At 39.4% G+C, this 22,827-nt stretch overlaps 2 protein-coding genes across 2 annotated transcripts; both read right to left on the reverse strand.

Annotated features, from left to right (window-relative positions):
• Window positions 1-103: 103 nt before the first annotated feature.
• LOC105835632 (protein decapentaplegic) lies at window positions 104-18,172 on the reverse strand. The gene is made up of 3 exons (XM_012679087.3): window positions 15,185-18,172; window positions 8,939-9,321; window positions 104-4,547 (listed from the first exon to the last, which is right to left on the reverse strand). Exons 2-3 carry the CDS (start codon window positions 9,288-9,290, stop codon window positions 3,688-3,690), a joined length of 1,212 nt encoding a protein of 403 aa, XP_012534541.1. The 5' UTR covers window positions 9,291-9,321; window positions 15,185-18,172; the 3' UTR covers window positions 104-3,687.
• Window positions 18,173-18,347: 175 nt separating this feature from the next.
• On the reverse strand, window positions 18,348-22,827 carry LOC105835633 (sorting nexin-14). The gene is made up of 9 exons (XM_012679088.3): window positions 22,692-22,827; window positions 22,380-22,623; window positions 21,923-22,306; window positions 21,482-21,797; window positions 20,787-20,942; window positions 20,577-20,701; window positions 20,371-20,429; window positions 19,239-20,074; window positions 18,348-19,156 (listed from the first exon to the last, which is right to left on the reverse strand). Exons 1-9 carry the CDS (start codon window positions 22,772-22,774, stop codon window positions 18,750-18,752), a joined length of 2,610 nt encoding a protein of 869 aa, XP_012534542.1. The 5' UTR covers window positions 22,775-22,827; the 3' UTR covers window positions 18,348-18,749.

The raw sequence follows: 22,827 nt of genomic DNA on the forward strand, positions 1-22,827 counted from the left end.
GAGTGTTTTTTCCTGCATTGTTCGATTGATTACGTGTTATTTTTCTCCTTGTTGAAGATGAGCCTGCCGTAATATGATGAGAGACATAAAATATACATTTTTGTTTTATTACCATATTAAATTTATTTAATATTTACACACGCACTCTGTATACAATCGTAAAACTAGGAAAATAATGATAAAATATATAAGAATATACATGCGCACGATACTTTACAATATATTATTTACAGTGTTTACACAGACTCGCTTATCTCTTATCTATTTTACACATTTTACAACGACGATCGCTTATTAATAAAACACTTCTGTACAAATATACACGTGTGTTCAAGATCTTTTGGCAAAAAAAAGAAAGAAGAAAAATAAATAGAATAAAATCCTTAGGCAGGTACAATCTATTCGCGGCGGCAGGATTTACGTAGGCATGCATCCATTCGCGTTTAAAGAGACGGAATGCATACTTCTTCGTGGCTCCGTGTCGGTACGTAACTGGACACGCCGATTTACGCTCTCTAATTTGCTGCCCTGTCTCTTTAGTCCTTTTAAAACATTGTGACAACATTGCGCAAATGTCAATGCAATCCAATAACTGTGAAGAGGTACTCATTCATGTACACGTTTGCACGACGAACGCAATTTCCAGGAGAAAAACGTTGCCTTGGCTGACATTTTATCGCGTGCAGAAGAGACATTTCTACATTGCTGAAATTACCATTAGTCAATTGTGTATTTCCGACACATGATTTCATTGTTCACTTGCTGAAGCGTTACAATGGTTCTCGCAGTGTAGTCAGTGATGCGCAATATTTGCCGATATTAAAATTTCGCTTCACATTTGTATCGCGCTTACATCCACACGTCGTACGTTTTATTTTCAGAAAGTTTAATCGATTATACATCTGATGAATTAAGTGAGTTCATGATTACGCAAGTACATAACACATTACATAGGTCTCACTTATACATATTTTTATCACTCGGCACAACTTGCCTCGTTAGCGATATATTAAAATTAATCAAATGTTTTGTCGCGCTTTGAAAGCTTATATTTAAAAATCAAGAACTCTTATATCGCGAGGACTCGACAGTTTGAGATTCCTCACGTAGAAAAGATACCATCGAGCGTTTGAAGTAGAAATAGAATTTACAATTTATTTCAAGAAGACAAATATTTAAAGAAGAGCATTAAAATCGTTTCGATCAATGGAATGTTTTCATTCAAAGTCCATATTGTGTCGCAATGTATTTTTCTTTATGTATCCGTGTATCGGTATATTGACGCGCTGCATTTAACAATAATACATGAAGTATATCTCGCGAATTCTATTTGCATATTGATTTAAACACTACTAACAGATCTTTTCACATGAATAATACATAATTTATATCTCTCTCATAATTTATAAAAATTTATTTAAAAAAAAAACAGTATTTTATTCTCTAATATGAATATAGTAATATAATTGGACAAAAGTCAAATGTTCCTTGCAGTCAGAATTGATTAGAAAGAATATACAGTCAGTGTGTTGCTGGGATCTTTGCAAAATTTGTTCGCAAAAAAATTCACATACGAAAATGTACAAAATTGTTGATAAAGAATGTGAATGAAGAATATGATAAAATTACACATGATATTATTATCTTCCATACGAAGATCTGATATATTTGCTGGATATTAATCCACAATATTGTCTCTATCACTTCTAATCCACACTTCTCGACTCTTAAATTGTCAAATAGAAGTTATTCCTACTCATTTTCTCAATTGGGTTTGCTTATAAACGGGTAGCTACTCTCGTCTGGCGTTCTCAATAAACTCTGACAATGACCCGATAATTATTGCAATTGTCGCTTGATTATGTTCGCAGCTACAATTAAAAGCTGTCTATTGTTCTTGACTAATTCGCATCCTTTTAATCAGCGGTAATCGTGTCACGCAATAATCACGTGTAATCATCGTCACGCAAAGCCGCGCGATTCCGCTAATCACAGTAGAAACTTCTCTATTTTGAGACAGCTGCCCTTTTATAAACTGAATTTTTTCTCTTTTTCTTGCACGACATATTCGCTATGTGATCGCGCGCGAAATTAGAGAGAGAGAGAGAGAGAGTGAGAATTAAAAAGAGATTTCAGAATAGAGGGATACTTCGATTCCGACGGTCTCTAAGAATGAATATTCAGAGAAAAAAAATTCTGCTTGAGAAGAAAGAAGGGATCTACTGTGATTAAGAGCTACGTCGATCGCTACATCCGCGATTGGAGTAAAAGGCTACTATAAGGCCTCTATTTACAATTGATCTATCGAGATCCAATGAACGAGCGATATATCTCTTAATTATGCAGCAAATCGCAGTCTATTTTAAATCCCCTATTTTAAGTCAGCTGATTTCTTTTAAATTTTCCTTTCGTACTGCTTTCCCATTACTACTCGCATTTGCCATGTGACTACGCGTCACATAAGAAAGCGAATAGAAGAACATATACAGTGTGTTCGGTGTCCTTTACCAAATTTTTTGTATCGGTCCTTATTGGCGTTCCTTATTGACGAATGCTATTTAGCCTGTATATTTCAGTAATACGCTCTATTATTTACTTTTCATTTTCTATTATAAATTTAGCCAAAAGTGATAACGCTATGAAAATTAAATGCTAGATTAAAACATAGGGCTAAACGATACCATTTATCAATAGGTGACAGGCTAATAAGGATCTATAAAAAGAGGAGTTTATTATCATCAGCAGCCTGATGATACCAGCGCGAAATTTGACAATCATGTTCTCGACATTATCCCTATCTTTTGCTCGCGGACAACTAACGTGTGATATCGGCGCGCGAGAGGGCATATTTTCTGACGAGATATCGTTATTGATCAATGTTGCTTTCTCCAACTCGATTAGCACTTCCGAGCAATCCGAGCAATCAAGCTGCAAGTGCGGAGACACAAGGTGGTCGCGTGTATTTGTTTTGCCATGTCTCTTGATTACAAAAAACATTGGACTGTGTATTAGAACGAGTAAATAGTATTATAGACAAAATCATAAAACTGAGAAAAATATCATCGGTTCTGATGATGTCAAGATAAAAGATCAACTTATTATGTTCGATTGTTAAAGTCAATCTTTAATTGACGCGACAATTTTGCAAAAATAATGATCTACCTAAACAAAGAAAAATAATATGCTGAAAAACCAAAAAATCTTTCTCGATATAATAACATTTCCAAAGATTCGTTTACATTAGCACTCAAACACGATGTTAAAGATTGAGAAGTCTTAAAGATGTTTTAATGACATCTGTCTCATGTCCTAATGATACGTATTGTTTGATAGATGATAAAGCGAACAAAACAATTCAGTTAAGATATAGAATCATAATGATTCTATATCTCCTCATAATATTATTTATCATTTATAAATGACAAACTCGCGATAACATATGGAGTCATTATGACTTTGTGTTCTATCTGAAGAAAAACAATACAACGCTGTCTGCGTTTCATCCTTAATATATCCGTAAAAGCGACAAGTATAAAATCATGATCAACCTGAACAGCATGCAGGTTAAATATTTCTCTTTTTGTTTCGTTTCTTCATCCCTTCGCGTTATTCCACGATTTTGGCGATTGTCCCTCGAGTCGAACGAGTCTCGCGTACCGCCAATCAAAAGACACCGTTATCAGAGCATCAACGGCAGCCGCATCCGAGGACCGCCATGTCCTGATAGTTCTTCAGTACTACCTTGTTCTCCTCATCTAGGTAGAGCATCGATATCGAGCTGAGCGCGGTCGGCACGCAACACGCCTTCGGCACCATGCTCGCCTTGGACGAGTAAACGAGGGTCTGCACGATCGCGTGATTCGTCGAGTTCAGATGGTCCGCCAGAGGAAACGGGCAATCACCGTGGCAGTAGAAGGCGTCGTATCCGGGCGGCGCGACGATCCAATCGTTCCAGCCGACGTCCGCGAAGTCGACGTAGAGCGGATGCCGTCGGCAATTCTCGCGACCGTCCTTCCGCCGATTCTTCCGCAGGGCGGCCCGCCTGGCTCGCCGGTCCATTATCTGATTCGCGGATGCCATCCCGTAACGGCCGTCGTCCATATACGTGTAGAGCATCGGCCGGCTCACCACCCACGCGTCCTTGTGCTCGTCGGCGGCGCGTCTCAGTCGCACGTGCTCCCGCGTGCTGGCGAGCGCACCGGTCACGTGCACCAGCAGCCCGTGATTGTCCATGTGATTGTCCACCCACCTCGCCACAGCAGGATGCACGTCCAGACTGATTGTGGCGTTCTCCGTCGCGTCAATCACCTTGCTGTCGATCAGCCGCAATATCGGCTTGCTGTGACCCTTTACGCCAGGCCGTATTATGTCGTACACCAGCACCCGGCCGCGCTTATGTTTCGCGTTTACGTCCTGGACGTCCGAGATCGCAACTCGCGTCAGCGTCAACTCCGCAGCCTGCAACGTCTCGCTGCTAGGTATCCTAGTTAGATTGAAGGACAACCGAAAACGATTCGGAGATTGGAACTTGTGATCCAGATCACTCTCTAGAAAGAAAGAACAGAGATGTTGTTAAAGATATCGCAGGAGAAATGTAAATAAGGCTCATGTAAATAAGGCTATTAAAAGGTAATTTAAACTTTAAAAAAGATTTTAAAAAGCGCGTAATATAACAATTTGTATACATATAAATATTTCATATAATTCGAAATAGGATCTTTACAAATTTTTATCCCTGAAACCACGTATCATTGCAAAAAATGTTATAGATTATATAGCCATATAAAGGAAGACAAACATAAAATCAAATTTCGAAATAAATCGTTTTAAGACGATTTCATCATGTAAAGATCATCTTTTTTTTCAATAAATTATATATATATATATATATTTTACACAATATGATTCCTCTTATTATTTTATATACACTGAGAAAAAATGTAGTATATTTTTCAATTTAATTAAAGTTCTTCAGTTAAAGCATTTAAATTAAATGTATTTAAATTAAATATTTTATGTATTTAATTTAAATACATAAAATATTTAAACTTTAATTCAAGTATTTATATATTTAGGTAAAATATATAAATATCTAAACTTTAATAAAGTCGAAAAATTTAGTACTTTAATAACTTTTTCTCAACTAATTTTCTAAGTTTTCTTAATAAGTTTTTTTTCAATATATAAAAATATCAAGCTAAAGTTAGCAAACAATCAATAGCTTATGAAATATTTTATACTTTATTCTGACTTTATATCTTGATATAAAATATAAAATATCTAAACTACTAAGCCCGTATTCAGAATGCGCTTGAAAAGATATTACGCGCTTTTTTTGAAAAGGGACCATATAGTAATTTTTTAATTATGTACAGAATAATGAAATAAATGAGATAAATTAATTGGTGTATAGAAAACGTACAGTTGTTTGAAACGTAGTTTGTAACGCTAAGGGGAAATGTAATTAAATGAAACATACTTCCAGAGAAATATTAAATTTTTAGAAAGAAAAAAATTTTCAATGTTTTTCAATGTCAAAGAAGAAACAATTGATCAATTAAATAAACGCAAACAGAAAAATCATAATTTTCAATATGAAATTCATGAACTTTTCGCTTTTCATGAAAGAAATTTTAAAAAATTTCTCAAGCATGTTATGTCATAGGTCGCAAGCGAATTGGGAGAGGATAAATCATTGATTTTGCGGGTATAGGATTTTGCGGGTCTACTTAAGAATTCAGAGGAGGTGATTCTCTAAATTTCCTGTTGGTCGTGTCGGCAAATTTATCAGACGTGTTTATTATCTCACGACATTTATATTAATAAGGAGTGCCGCCGGAATAATTTTCCGTTCGCGTGTGACCCACACGGAGTATCTTACGACGCAGCGCGAGCCGCACACATGTAATTTAAGTTATGCTTCTACGAAAATAGCTAATAATGTTCAACGTTATGACGCAGTTGTTCCTCGGAAACGGCTCGAAAACAGTGGGATGCAGCGAACAGCCGTATAGACGCAGTTGTAACGCGTATGTAAATTTCGTAAGACGTCGTCTGAATCCTACATACGCACACACACATTCAACACAGATCAAGACGTCACATACGCAGAATCTAGCAATTTCCATGAAAGCAGTAGAAATATCAAAGAGCTTCTGTTAGAATTTTGTGTATTGATTCGGTCCAAATTCTTGCTACCATTACGCCTTCGAACCAATAATTATTCTATTAAAAAAAACGACGAACTGATTGAATAAATTATGAAAATATTTCCATATTTTCTTATAACAATATATATAGATTAAAATATGATATTATAATACACTTAATTTCATTCTAGTTCACAGATAATCCAATATATATAATCATGCAAACTATTTTCTTTTCTTTTCAAATATATAATTTCCAATTTATAATTTATTTTTTATTATTTAATAATTTGAGATATCATTTTAAATGTACCGAAAGCATTAGAACGCAGCTTTTAATTAATGTAAAATAATATAAAATACAGCAATAATTTTTTATTATTGCATCATAATGAAAGGCATTTACACGTAATTTTTAAAATATTGAAATAACATTATTTATAAACAAAATATAAAATGACCGTTTTTTTAGTGCGCATATTTACTACTGGGGCTCAATTCTTGAATTTATTCGCAACAGAAACGTATGCGCAAATACCCACTCTAACAGAAAGTTGCAAGTTTATTGGCTGAAAGCCATACGATAGCCAATAAATTTTCAACTTTTCTGTAAGAACAGAATTTGCGAATACGTTTCTCTTGCAAATGAATTCAAGAATCGAGCCCCTGGTAACATATTTGTATTGAAGTATTATCACGTTTTACATCTGATGTTTCATACTAAATCGTAATAAAATTTCTAACATACTCATATTTTATTAATTATTACAAAACAATGAGTTACAAATAATTAAGATCATTTTTAATTCAGCGACTGAAAACGATCTATAATCCCGAGCTGAGATTCTCATGCTGTAGGTACACGAAAATGATATTTGTAATAGTAAAAGCAACAATTTCAGCATAACGCTTACAATTTAACACGGACATAACAGATACGTTTTTTATCAAAATGATTTATCAAGACGGGTTTCTCGCGTTTATACCTGGTCGCTTTCCATCGCGCATCCTCCTGAATTGCTCTCGGCACTTTCTCTCGCGTTATATCATCCCCCATAAGCACTTCTACTATTTCAATGTTTAGCTTCAAAATCGTTTGAAACAAGCTATCCATTGTGACGAACAATCGGCCGAAGGAGGCCGGTTTACCTAAGGCTAATAATCCGGATGTGAATCATTGGAACGGAAGCTGGACCTCCTAAGAGCCAAAGATGCGGCGGCTCTTTCGAGAGGGGCCCTTCGGGCATTCCAAGACGGCCTCATCATCGAGATAATACACTCACAGAAGAGATAGAGCGTGTAAGGAGCTATCTCCTTTTTTTTCTTTTGTTGTCTAAAGCACCCCGTGGGACACTCAGAGTGCGGAACCCACGGCACGTTCCCGGCAATCACCGTGGCCGAAAGGCCCCTTTGTCGGTTGAACAACCATAAAATCGTTCGAATGCCATTCTTCTCCTTTTCACGCAGGAGACGTGCGTTAACGCAACGCATTTATACAGGTATCCTCGAGCTCGTAGAACGAAGTATTTTAAGGAGTCAATTATCTCCATCGTTATCTCTTTGTAAAGATCGAAAATGTTTTCCAAGAGCCAACAAAGATCCAGCCGTATTTTCTAGCCACATCCGCTATTTTAGAGAAGAGAGCTGAACTATTTAGAAAATTGTACGTGACTTTATATTCATCCAGAAGTTACATATTATCAATACAATTTTTTTTAATGTGACAAGTCTTCTTAGAGGAGATTCGTAATTCGCTTCTTAAATATGAAGCTTTTTACAAACATATGAAGTTCTTTCACGATATGTTATTTTCGCTTGAACAACAACGTGGATTTTTTTTCTTATCGGGAGAAAGGAACGTTTCCTCTGCATAGCGGCTTGGAATAAACCTTAATGCCTACAATTATGCCAATCAGGCTAATTACGCCAGTTACGCTTAACGTAAACCTGTAATTTATGGGATAATGCCTTCCCGAAATTACGTGCGTGACTAAGAAATTCGTGTAAATGAGGCGAAGGAGAGGAATATTGTTTATATATCGCGGAATTGATTATCATTATAAGACGCTTCGTAATCGACGCTTTGCATTTGCGTCAAATTTGCGAGATTCTTTCTTAACGCAGGCGCTATAATTTGTACGATATTATTGAACTTGTTACTGATGCAGAAGAGAATAGTTTCAGAAATCTGATCAGCAAAATCAAATAATCGCGTACAAGAGCGTTCGAGAGAGAAAGACGAATAACGCGGCTGCATTGATACGTAAGGAAAGCGCGGGGAATTATTGAATTCGAAAATTTGTCATTCACGTATGCCGACAGCGTAAAAGGAATGACGACGATTGATAACGGGCGTACATTGCATTCCGTTTACTACTGCACTTTCACTGAGAGTCGAAAGAAGTCGCCAACCTGTTTTCGAATTCCAACTCGGTAGTTCTTACCATCGTTCAATGATTCACGATTCGCGAATGTACTTCTATGTTTACCTGCACACGTACCGCGAGTAAAATCTACTTTATGTACATGTTTAATCACTTTAGGACACAGTAGTGCAAGCTTATTCAAAAACAATATCTAGACATGTTAATGGATATGTATTATAATTTTTACTTCAAATATACTCGTGAGACTGTAATCCCCACTCTTAGGGCACCTATCGTGTCTCTTGATTACAATAAAAAATTGCCAGTTTGTTCGACTGTTAATCTATTCATTTCTTGGCTGTGTATACTTAATTACTGGCGACATTAAGTTATCGCATCTTCGTTCAAAATAATTCAACTTACCGATATGTGGAAATGAACGGACGGTGTTAGCCGATCGCGTGTGAATGCCCGGCTTCGCGATGTCCACGACGCCGATGGCGTTCTGGCGGGAATGAAGCTCCCTGAGTGACTTCGGGATGTGGGCCCGACCTTGCGGCCTCGGTCTCTTCGTGATGCCCAGGAAGGAGAGCAGGCTGGCCTCCATCCCGGCTATCGCCTGGTCGCGATCCTTCGTTCCGAGGTGATGCGACGACGATAACGACGTGGCCGCGTCCGAATCGATGCGTAGGCCCGTCTCCGCGTTAGCATTCGCACTTGCTAGCAGCGTGACCGCTGCCACGAGCACTAACCCCAGCGGCGGCGACATGCGCATCGTGATGTCGTCACTCACTCACGTTACCTCCCTGGAAGCACGAAAGGAAGAAGATGCGTTATAAGAGATGCTACCACGCTGATTAAAACCACCGGTGATTCGTTGCTGCATGATTTAATCATACACACGGAAAGAATAATTTTGTTGAAATATCGAAAAATTTAGCTAGATATGGATTTCAAAATAAGATAATTTTTTTTAAACTGTACAAATAATAATGCAAAACGCTCAAACACAACGAGCAAAACGTTTTGACAGTTTAGTAACTAATTCAAGAATTGTTAAACATAATTGGTAATAATTATTTCGATGGCAAAATTATTTTTAGATCTGTATTTAGCTAAACTTTGAAACATCTCAGCAAATCGTTCTTTGCGTGTAGAATTAATTAATTAAAGATTCGTTAATTTTTAGACTCTACAGATAGATACTTTGCAAAAAAGATTGTCTTACGTTTTTTCGTGGTGAAAAATATTAGACTTAAGAATCATATATGGAAAGATTATACATGATTTTATTTAAGAATGGTTTCAACTAAAAATTTAGCTGTATAGGTATCTAAAAATAATTTCATTAAACCATCAAAATAATTGTGTAAGACGCTTAAGCTGATTATTAGAATATCAAAACTTTTGGTAGTATTGCTTATCAAGGTTCCTATATTATTTTTTAAATAGTATTATTTTCACATCTATATACACAGAGAAAATTTTATAATAAAAATTATTATGTACAACAGTAGCCACAGACCATAAAAAGAAATTTCAAAGAATTATACCGTAGGGTACATACTACGGTATATTGATAGAAAACATTGTAAAAATTTTCATAATTATTTCCTTAGTTTGCGCTTACTATTTAATATAGTAATTTTTACTATAAAATTTTCTCCATGTATACACACACACACACGTAAATTTTTAAACTTCAACAAAACCATTTTTTTGTGTAGTGTCGCGCATGAAATAAAACTTTTATATTATTCTATATTATTAAATATATATATATATATATACTAGGAACATATTTACATGATTGTACGCGCGTCCCGCTCACGTAATATTTGTTAATTTAAATCGCGGTGTTCCTTATTAAATTTCGTGATTTTATACAAAAAAGGAAATAATATTAGAAAATCAATGTTTCTCACAGTCGGTTTCAAATGGGAAGTGAGTCGAGTATCTTCTACCAACTGGTGTCCTACAGGGGGGTCGCGGAAGATACTAGAAGAGGCACCTTTTACCTAGCAGGACGACAGCAGGACTGAGGTGTTCATTAGGGAATGCACTACGGTCTAAAGAATTCGGGGGAGAAGAGAGAAGGGAGAACAACCTTTCCTTTCCTTAGAGATAAATTATAATCCCTGCGGCAATTGGTTGCATTACACAGCCAATACGAAAGCGTCGAGTCATACAATGTAGCTTTGAGGTAAAATATTTTGTTTGCTTAGGAAGATCGAATTCTTCCTGGAAAAATTCTCGATACTTCTCCATCTATTTTAATACGTATAAGCCTGCGAAAGAATACGCGATAAAGTAGAGACATTAATAGCAATGTGTCTTTATTGTATAATAGAGATTGTACATATCTTCAATAAAATTTACATAATCTGTATAAAAATTAAATAATAATTGCGTGGACTTCACAAAAAATCCCGTCTTTTTATTTATTAATTCTTCAATAAATTTTTGAGTATCTTTAGAATAAATATGTTTTATAAAAACTCATTAAAGTGCCATGATGTTTAGTAAATTAACTAATTTTCATGACGGTTTGTGTACACGTGAAAAAGAAACGTGGCGTAAATTCCATTTGATTCAATCTAACTTCTCTCGAAGTACAGCGAACACTATCAAAAATTTTACTCGGCGGAGCTGCATGATGACTCTCTGAGTCAGCATTAAAGCGGAGGAAGAGCAGGCCCAGGGCCTGATCCGATTGGTCATCGGTTCCTGGGCCCGCCAATGGACGTGGAGGGATTCGTCGAATCAGGCTCTGTTTCAAAGTAATCGCTTTCTCTTACTCTCGAGCGGAATTTTTTTTTACGATCTTATACACGGTGATTCGAAAATACCTCCGAGGCTTCGCGGGATGGATTAAGCGAGCAAAACCGACGGAAAAAAGAAACAGACGATTGCACAATTTACCGTACGTGAATTTCTTTCTGTATCGTAATATATCATCGTAATTATCCGAGATACATTCACCTTTTACCGCTGATTAAGCCGACGTTTAATTGAGAGTGCATGCCCCTCTGAACACGATTACTTTTTACTAGATTTAATAACTTAATAGCCGGCTTGTGGGTTCTACTGGTTGATTTGCTCTATTATTAGTAACAATACGAGCGCGAGCGAGGCGCGCAAAAACAGGCATATAAAACGTGCACGCGAATGTTTTACAACAAGTATAGCCTGTAGAGTCTAAATATCACATGTAACGGCTTGATGAATGAACAAGTCGGGATTTAATTATAGTACACAAAACAATATTCGTCAACATTTCTAACTATTCGTGTAAAATTTTTACGACCTTCCGATGCGATTTGACGGGTCGACGATTGATAAACATAAAATCGAAAGAGACACTAATTAATCGAACCAGTGCAATAATGAATGGGGACACATATAAGTAATTTGTTAAAAATATCAGAACTTTTTTTTTATATTAATGAAAAATCAGGATTTTGTTACATCAATAAATACTAGAATTTGTTTCGCATTAGTGTCAAAAGGTGGTCAATGAAAGGCATTGACAGCGAAGCCAAGATGAGTGGCCAAGGCGAGTGACCTATCCCACTCGCTTGTCCTTTCTTTTCTCGTTTTAACCGTTCCGTTTAAACGCTCCACAAGCCCGGACGTCTTTTCTCTCTGAAAGAGAAAAGAAAGATCTACACGCTCTCGCGAGGGATCGCGACTCGCGCACCGTCCGACCAGCGTAACTCACCGGCACCGGTTACGAGGCGTTCGCGCGGCGTAATAATTTCGGAATCGATCGAACAATGTTGCCGCCGTGACATACTTGCCGCATGCATTAACGGTAGAGTTCCGCCGGTCAGCCGGACGAAACTGGTTTTATCCGCGATTTTAAGTGCGTGTGCGTGTGCGCGCACGCGCGCGCGCGCACGCTCGTGCGTTTCTCAAAGGCGGGATATTCATGCGCGCGGCTCGCTCGCAACATTATCGGTGGATGTTGAACGGATATATGTCTCTCCTTCCCTCCCACCCCCTCGCCCTCTAGTCGCGCACTCTCGATTTCATTCAGTATAAAATGCTAAGATCGGCGAACACCTTCCTCCCGTGTCGTCGGTGTTACGCCAGAGAGGCTAATTTGCGAATAGAAGCTTAGTGATGTATTTTTCAGTTTGAATTCATAGTTCTATTCTCCCCCCGAGATATCGAACGCAACAAACTTACATTATAAAGAGAAAAAAACAAGATACATGGCGTAACATTCAGCATGAAATGTATTATGGATTATAGAAGAATGTTACTTTTATAAGAATTGCGGTAAAATAGTATTATAATTTAGATAAACGTTCCCCAAATTAAATTTTAAGTTTAACAACAAAGGTCAACAATTGGAAATCAAAAAATGCATGTTCGCGCGGGTGCCGAGATATTCCATAATATTGAATGGGAAAAGAAATTCAATAGAAACGCCTTAGAGCAGATTAAACCAAGATTGAAAAGTTAATCTATATTGGTAGAGATAGACAAATGACGTTTCTATTAGCTAGAGCACTTCTTCCTTACAACTAGAAAGAGATAAAAGAAAAAGTAAGTTACATCGAGATTAGAGACTCTACACTCGTAGAAATGGGCATTAGCGGCGTGTGATTAAATACAGAAAAACTCAAGGCATTCGAATGAATCATAACGCGTAATGAATATGCATTAAGGAGGTATATTATTGGCAAAATACCACTTCTCTCACGTAATTGAACGCGATATTATTTTCCTTTTCTCGGTTTTTATAAAGCGTGACGATGTTGCGGCACGAGTTGTCGGTATATTCGTGTACGCACGATATTCTCATTAACGGCGACGCTATACGCAGGCTAATTAAGTCTGATGATTTCTCCTTTCCTTCCTTCTTCGTTAAAGATCTTTCTTTCGCTATCCAAACGGCGAATATCGCCTTTAACTAAATATAACTTTAACTTTAAATGTAAATATCTTCCTTCTCATATATTTCTCATTTTTTCGCCTTTGTTCTCAAACATTCGATTTATTTTAATACACGCGTGTGTAACTATTTTCAAAAAATATTGCAAATTTTGCGGTTTATACGCTCGATTATATTCGTAGGAAAAGGAAAAGGTGGAGGGGACGACGAATCGTCGTAATCCTGGCGCGGACAGGATTCTATCGAGCTCCGATTCGCGTCGATCACGGCGTCCCTGCGTCTCCGCGGCTTGGCAGATGATGACAGCAGGCTACAATATGGCGGTTTGTACCGCTCGATGGGCCGAGCACGAGGGCCTCGCGGCCCTCCCGTTCTTTCCTCGTGCGGCCCTGGGCAGCACGAACGACGTGCGGTGAAAGAGATAGAGACGGGGCAGAAAAGGTTGGTGGGACCAGAGCCAAGCTGTCTGCTGCTGCCGCCGCCGCTCTCTCTCGCGCGCGCGCACGCTGCCTCGCGCTCACGGGAACGGCGACCGGGAGCGCGCAAGCGAGCGAGCGAGCGGTTCTCCTCTCTCGCGCGCGCGCGCGCGCGCGCGGTAGGCGTTAGGTAATATGTAGATCCTTTCCTCGAGAACGCGCCTCTCTCGTAGCGAGAGACCAACTTGTTTTTCAAGGACAATGAATTTACCGATGGATAATACCGCGCGTTCGCGCGGAAAAGGCTCGCGTCACGCTCGTTGCATTCCCCGCGGTGCGTTATATTATATGGTGGGCGCGCGGGCGCGGCAAAAGGTGCCTTCGCCGCGCGGCGGATAAACAGCGTTGCAGCAGCGGCGGCGGCGGCGGCGGTCCAGCTCGGCGGCGGTCTTGCCACTCTCGCCTCCCTCGTCGACCACCGGCGAATGTAGATGGATGTGGACGGGCGGGCCCGAAAGAGCGTACGGCCCCGGACGTTTTCGGGGGACCACCCGCGCGCTTCGTTAATGGGCGGCGAGGCGATTTCGTAGGAATTCACCACCGCGCCGGTTCGTTGCCAAGCCCCTCGATTGTGACGGGAACTCGCGCGCGGCGCGATCGAGTGACGTCGAACCGGTGCGGAGGTGCCGGTAAACAACCACCGCACGCGTCGCCTCTCTATTATATATATACATGTATGTATATACCTGGAAATGTAATGAATGTAACATCCGACGACGTGAGCAAGCGAGAGCGACTCGTGGATTTGCATTCGCATTCGCGCGCGCGCGCGCGCGGCGCTGGAATGCGGCGCGCGCTGGAATATACCTACAAGGATAAGGTCGGCGACGCGCGCGGTGTGCGGCTCCGAGGCGCGTGCGAGAGTCACATACAGGCGCGTAGAGGCGCGTCATCGTCTAAAATAATCGGGCCAGGCCGCCGCCGATGACGGCGGCGACAATGAGCGCGGCGCGGAACGCGGCTGAGGACGTGAGGACTCGAGGAGGCTGAAGAAGAGAAGTGGGTCGGAGAGTAGAGCGGTGGGACGCGAGCGAGCGAGCGAGCGCGCGCGCGCGCGCGCACGCGATGGGAAAGAAAGGAAATAGAAGAAGGAATCTCGCGGTCGCGCGAGTGCGTCGCGCGAAGCGAAGAGAGACAGAGAGAGAGAGAGAGAGACAGACAGACAGATGTAGGAGAAAAAAAAACGGGAGAGAAGATCGAAAGATAAAGACGGAGGGAGAAAACGTTAGATGAAGAAAAAGCGAGAGAACGAGAGAGATAGAGAGAAGAAAAACAGGAATTCTTGCTCACCTAACTATAATCGCGAGTCCGTAGTTTGAGCAGCCACGGCATCTCAAGTCGGGGCCCGACGACTGCTGCACCACGCGTAACCTCACCTCACACTGACGGCACCACACTCCACACGCAAAAACCTGGAAGGCACTCTCCAATGTTCCGCCCGATGTGGACGATCCCGCGCGCGCGGAGCGGAAAGAGGAGAGGGAGTCTTGGCAAGAGGGAAAGAGTCCGAGAAGGGAAATACGGCGACCGCGACGATGATGTCGGAACGTCGACGACGGTCCCTCGCACACGCACGCACGCACGCACGCACGCGCACACTCACACAACTCAAACAAACGGAGAGACACCTTGCGCGCGCGCGCACACGCGCGCTTCTCACTCAAAATCCGCGCTCGCGACGATTGTTATCCCGCGTCGGGTGCGCTCTTTTTTTTTTCCACGACTACTATATACGGACGACGACAGGGCATTCGGCCCCGATGACGGATGAAGTGGCGATGACCACCGAGATTCTCTCGTTGATCAGGTGGTCATAACGCGCCGTGCGTTAGCCGAAAGTGTGCTCTCTCTCGTCGGCTCTCGTAGTCGTCGTCGACGGCAGCAGCAGCGGCGGCGATGGCGTTGGAGGGGAAAGAAGGCAGAGTGGGGACGGGGTCCACCCTCGTACACCTGCGCGACCTATCAACAGGTCCCCGCGCGCGTACGTACGTACGTACGCACGCACGCACGCACGCACTTGCGTTTACGCGCAGAGCATGCGGAATCCGGCCGCGCCGAGTTCCACGCCGATGCGCACGTATTCGCGGATTCTCTCCCTTCCTCCCTCGCTCTTTCCTCCTCCTCCTCCTCCTCCTCGTCGTTTCTACCTGCTACTCCGGTACACGTATTATATGTATCGCCAGGATGCACGGGTACTTCCCGAGGGAGCGGGCGCTCTTGTTCCTTTCCTTTTTCCGTCACTCTTCCTCTTCTTCTTTCTTCTCGTCGCCGCGACGATGAGGCGCGAAGGGAATTATAGGCAGCGGAAGCCGTTTCCTCAGGAAAACATGGAGATATATCCGTGCGCAGCCGCGCGAGCGAGCGGAATACTATCGCGAGATTTAGGCAAGGCCGCGCTCGAATGAACGTGCGCGCCGCGGACCCCGTTTCAGCTCGCTCCGTTCCACCGGCCCTTCCTTTCCTTACGGACGGTCGGCTCCCCTTTCCCCCCTCCGCCGCGACTCCCAGGACCGCCGCGTCGATGCCCGCCGTCCCGGTGCATTCCACGCGCGCCGCATCCACCGCGCGTTTCACCTCCCTTTTCCGCCCCTCTGCGTTGCTTCACCGACCGCGACGACGTATACCGTACGACCGTACGGTCTCGTCGATGCGTTTCCAATCCGTTGAAAATCCGCGCTTTCATCCGCGATGCATCGCTGCAACGTGCGCGCAATAAGTGCACGTTGACAACAAGCGAGCCCGATATGTTTATTTATCGGATTTATTTACGATATTTTCTCGGCCTGAGTAACCGGAGTTACCCCGGAAACTATATTCGGAGCGACGACGACGACGAAAATTTCCCGCGGACCGACGCGCAAGAATTTACTATGTGCATTCGTATGCGTTTCGTTTGGTTTTCGATTACTTTCGCCAGGTAAACTAAACGCCTCGACGAGACGAGATGTGCGCGCAAGGAGTACGCAATAGATAATAAAGAAACGAGAACTCTCATCGCGGGAACCCCCCGCGGGAACGTCACGCGAGGTTCGTCGTCACAGCGACGTTCCTGCGCAAACTTCCTCGTCCTTGTTCCTCTCGCTGGGACACGTCATATCGTCCCTCGCTCGCACTACACCGTTCTCGGACTCGCTCCACCAGCCAGTCTGCCGCTGCCGTGTTCTCCCTCCCCTTCCTCACCCCTCCCATCGTCCCGCTTTTCACTCGCCTGCCTGCGGTGGTCTCCAGTGGTCTCCAGCCCTATTCCGTCGTTCATTTTCGATGTCTGTACCTTTTCGAAGAACCGTATACCCCGCGGTATATCATTCCAAGCCTTCCGCAGAGAATTCCTGGGCAAAGCGATCCACTCGGCACGGGAATCACGTGACCGCGACCTTACAATCGTGACAGACGCGTTTTATGATGCGGAAATAATATTTAAAAAATGAATGTTAATGGCAAGTAAATGTCCGTAAACTCCAATTGTAATTGTCATTTTAACTGTTAATTTAACAATTTTGTGGAGGTAGATGTGATGGAAATTGGAGTGGACGGATAAAAGTGCAAACAGAATTTCCGAATGTAAATCTTGCCAAATAAAGGTCTATATAAGAACGTTATATTCATTTAATGTCATAAATGATTATGACTTTTTCTGATGCAAAAAGTAGTTGCGATTTTACACACATTAGAGTGTTTATTACAAAGAATTCCCTAATGAATCTAATTAAGCGTCTCGATATCGAAAACGTCATATATTGTCAATATTATTAACTTTGGAAGAATTTTTTAAACTTTATCTTTGTACATGTTTATATTACTTTAAAATTATTATCAATCATATAATTTTCTGTAAATTTAAAGTATAATTATAATAATTCGTGCAAAACATTCGATCCTGACAGATAAAAGTAAATTATATATATATCGCATATATGCAATATATGATAGCATAAAATTAATATAAAAGATATTTGTATTGTATTATAAAAAATATTTGTATTGTATTATAAAAGATATTGTATTATTGCTCTCTGATCGAAATCGTCAAAGAAAATCCAAAGTTGATGTAACAGATAATTCAAAATTTATAGAAGAGAATGATCTTATCGTCTACCAATGCATCAGAATACAATCATGATTTTTACCGATTAAGCGTCACGTGATCGAAACATGCGGTCCATTCAAATTATTCATCGTGACGTGAACTTTATGGTTGTGCCATAAATTTCAAGATCATTTCTATATAAACGCTAAATTATTTATATTATGTTTAGACGAATTTTTGTCACATAGACAATACAAGCAATGTAAAGTATTATAAATTGAAAAACTCTTTACAAATAAAGTAATTAAGTTATAAAATTGTTAATATATCTGATTTTAATATTAAAAAATAAAAATATGTAATATTTTAAAAATAGAACATAATTTTTATTATATTCTATTTGGATAAAATCTGATTCTTGTATAATTTATCTTGTGTAATGAATTACTGTTTACATCGATGATCATGATGTAAGATCATGTAAAATCATTTACATTTTATTGCGTAAAACGCTTGGTAAATTTTACTTATTATACTTGTCGCTACTTTTTTCTTCTTACACAAAAAGGTGCATCTATTAGAGTACTTCATCACAACCATAAATTGTATTATTTGCGTATTATTTTTTATCATGCAAAAATTCTCGCCTCTTGCTTTCCACATTATACTATTTTTTAAATAAACCTTAATAAAAATTTTTATTTATAAAATTATTAGATTATATGTACAAAAAGAAATATTTATATATGTGCAAATTGCTTTGTAGAATTATACATTATATACAGTTATTCAATTTTTATGTAAACAACAAAAAACGATTGTAATATATTATGCAGTTAGTTCTGGAAAAAGATTTAGTAGGAGATGATCTAGTAAAAGATACGCGAGATGCTTATTGAACGGCGCATTTTGTAAAGGATCTAAAAGGGAATCCATCAGATTGTTCCAAGGCTTGGAAAATCCCATTAACCACCATAAGGAATGTAGTCCCTCCTTTGCCGTTTCGTAGTAATTTCGAAATTTTCCTTGCGAAGGAAAGTCTTTCATATAATTTTTACCCACTATTTTCGCATGTAGAAGTTTGACAACGATGGAAGCACGACCACCACTCAGAAGCTTAATCAAAGTGTTGTAAAACAGCGCATTCACGATAGGATCTATTCTTTTGCGCGATAAGATGGCAAACATCCAGAAAAGTCGCGATATAATCAAAGGTACATCTAGTAGACTATCAACTGTAACACAATAATATTATTTTTAACAACCATCATATGTAATTGCATAAACGTGCATATGAAAAATATATCTTGAACTTACGAGCCTCTATGATGCATAAACTTGCACCTTTCACGTGATCACGTTGCGGTAAACTGCATGGCAAATTTTGGAAAGTAACCGGTAGATTCAGATTATTGCCAAACACCTCGTCTATCAACTTTCTACCTTTGCTCTCTGTTTCGCTGAGATGTTCGCTCGATGGTTCGACACCCATATCCATGTGCTCGTATTTCGTATTAGTTGATGCCAGAAAAGTGCTCATGAATTTGTCAAGATGTTGTCCTTTCTCCTTTCGCAATTTATAAGCCATACTCTGATAGAGAATTCCGAGATCGGGTGTGCTGTAGTTCGCAAAGTATGGCTTCAAGTTCGGTGTTGTGAGAAAGGTGTAAAGGAGTTCGCTACTTCTCAATACCGGTTTGGACAGCAATTTTTGCAGAAACTCCTCATAACGCTGACGGTTAGCTGCGAGAGGCAAGTGCGGATTCTTGCGTGATGGTAACGGTGAATCGTTCAATTCTTTATCACCATGGAATTCGATAAGTCGCGTGCGTAGTGTGTAGAAATCTTGATCCTGTCGTAGGACCGTCCACGATTTAGCCTCCGCCACGCTGTGAATGGCAATCATGTACACAGGTTGCGCACCACCACCATCCACATGTGGAACGGCGACTCGCCACGTCGTTAAGTCGCGAGTCTTATCACCAAAGCCCTTGATTTCGTTATACGCTCGAGCCGTGCAATCTACCTCTTCGACCGGGTAGGCGCCTTGTAGTTGAAATGGGGTACCATCGACTGCAGTCGTGCGTAAGACGCCGTCGACTTTGCTTTGTTGATTATTAAATCGTGTAGGCGTAGATGCACCTCCGCTTGCACTGTAAGCGAATATACGTGCCTGGATGATTATAAATTATAACAATTTTATTGAGAACTAGCACGTATAAGTTATGTCTAAATTTATATCATAAAATATTCATTTTACAAGTTATAAAAAACTTCCAAAATGTCTAAAAACATTTCTTTCCATTTTCTCTATTTCATATTCATTATATAGTTCTAACTTAAACATGCAAAAATAATCACAAAATAAAATAGCAAAATTATAGCAATAAAAAGTAATATTTCTGAAGAGTTTAAAAATACAAGAGTACATCTTAGATTGCTTACTTACTTAGCTGTTGCAGTAGCCTTTGTTTGTTCGGACAAATGACCGCATAAGAGTTTATATAACTGAAAAATACAACAAATAAAGTTATCAGAATATGAAATTTTATTATTAAAGTTTTAATATAATCAGATTTAATACGTTTAAAATTAAAAATACTGAACATTATAATATACTAATATATGATATATAGATCATAAAATTTTTTTTACTTGATAACTATGATGAAATGATGGTAAACAAGTATTTTCTAGGAGCGAATGTGCCTCTTGGTGAGCTTGATAGAAGGGCCGTGATGTCCGTAGTTCTTGAATTTTTTCGGGCCCACCTTCTAATACTAGAAATAAATATGTACACATATTCATATATTGTGTTTCACAATAATGTTTGAAACTGAAATTATTTATGTACAAATGACTTACTTTGTCGTATACCTTTCGATATATGTAATGGTAGATACAGATATTCTGGACCGTCAGGATCAAGATACATCATGTACATACTTCGAACATCTTCATACAAGCTTTTTTCAGCACTAGTCGACATTTCTGGATTTAACATACGTTTACTGAGATCATCTAGAAATAAATAATATAAATTATTATTATTAAAAAAATTTATATTAAATTACAGGTATCCTTCTATTTACAACGAAGTTACATTTCAAGATTCTAGTCATAGATTTATGAGGCTATGTTATCTTGTCTAATTTGATTAAATTAATCGTATATAGTCAAATAACATTTATATTTAATATAAATAAAATATTATGCAAAATAATTATTTCATTACTAAAAACAATTATGGATCTATTTAGAAAATAATTTAAAAAATTTAAGACTATAATTCTTAACATAATATTTACTATTACAAAATTAATAGTTTAAACACATATTAATTTCAAGAAGTGAGATTAAAAACAATATTTTTTTTTTAAATATAATAATTATTTTTCCATCTCTTGACTGTAAGCTATAATAAATTATTTTATTATATAAAATGTAACATTATAAAATTAATATTTAATTTAAAAAGCTTGAATTTATCTTGAATTGGAGATAATAAATTGACTTGTAAGTAAAAGAATACCTATACATCACAACAGTTTTACGTGTACCAATATCTAAGCAAAATTGAAGAAGATTCATGGGTCCTGATTCTTTGATGTGCTGCATAAACATATATAATAGTTCAGGATCATTTAAGATGTCATTTAAAGATGGTTTGAAGCAACTGTGTGTGATATGCGAATGCATCACTGGAACTGTAACCCAAGATTGCAGTATGGGTACGGTGACAATCTCCGCAGAATTAGATAAAGTGGTGTCATGATGAGTAGATAATGTCACCAGCATATTTATATTTTCTGGATCCGCAAGTGCATCAATTGCTGGTAATAGCACCCAATTTGCCAAAATTTCTCGAAGTATCACCTAACAAAGTACACAAATTTAAAAAAGCATATAAAATCTCATAATTATTTTTTGTATATTATAAATTTCTCAAATATTCATAAGAATATAATATCCATAAAAACTAAAATTTAAAAAATTATTACTTTGTTGTTCGTCGAGACGTGTATTGCTGGTAACAAATGCGGCAGCAGTGCAGTGACCAGTCCCCGTAAATAATTCAACTCAGCCTCTCTCGAATAAGCAGCTGGATGAATTTTCGAGCTCAAACATGTCCCAATGTATTCCTGGGGCATTTTAACATCAGACTTGGACATTTTTAGCAATGTATTCCAGTCTTCAGCGTGTTGTATAGCCAAGGGGATCAGGCCGTCGAAGGTGATGGTCGCTGCGTCCACGCGCAATAGTCGTACAGTAATGTTCTTTGCTGCTGTTGTTATAGCTAGACGAAGCTGTTGTATGAAAGCCTCGTTCGCTGAGAAATCTGAGTACCACGTGCAGACGTAGATTTGCAGCACCTCTTCCAAAAGCTACAAGATAACATAGCCATAATAATGTCAAATTTATATAAAATTAAACAAAAACAGTGTAACGATTAATTACTTGCTCCAATGCATGGTCAAAGTCTTTTGGAACTTTGACCTTGGTCGAATGCGGCAGCAATTTGTGTCTCTTGCAGGTGTTCTTGCTGCAGACGCTGCATGAATCCTTGATCTCGTACCTCGTGATGAACTTGTCGCTTATAATGTTGAACCTCGTCAGCAAACGGTCCACACCCTGTGCCACCTGAACGGCATAGAAACTGGCAATCGCGTAGATACTGATGACGATAAACACCCATGCGATACTGCGAAAAAACCAACAGATGATTTAACTATAAGGCTCAAACAATATGCTATCAAACGTGTGATGTACCTGTTAAAGACAATCACGATAAACGCGACAAGTAAAATAACAATCGCTGACACCGCGGCGCTAAAAAGGTACAGATCCTGCATTTCGTCGGTAAGAACAATAGCTTTGTCTAATAAAACATTCTTGCGGTCACATC

Source organism: Monomorium pharaonis, chromosome 2 (genome assembly GCF_013373865.1).
Source record: "Monomorium pharaonis isolate MP-MQ-018 chromosome 2, ASM1337386v2, whole genome shotgun sequence".
Classification (NCBI taxonomy): Eukaryota; Metazoa; Arthropoda; class Insecta; order Hymenoptera; family Formicidae; genus Monomorium; species Monomorium pharaonis.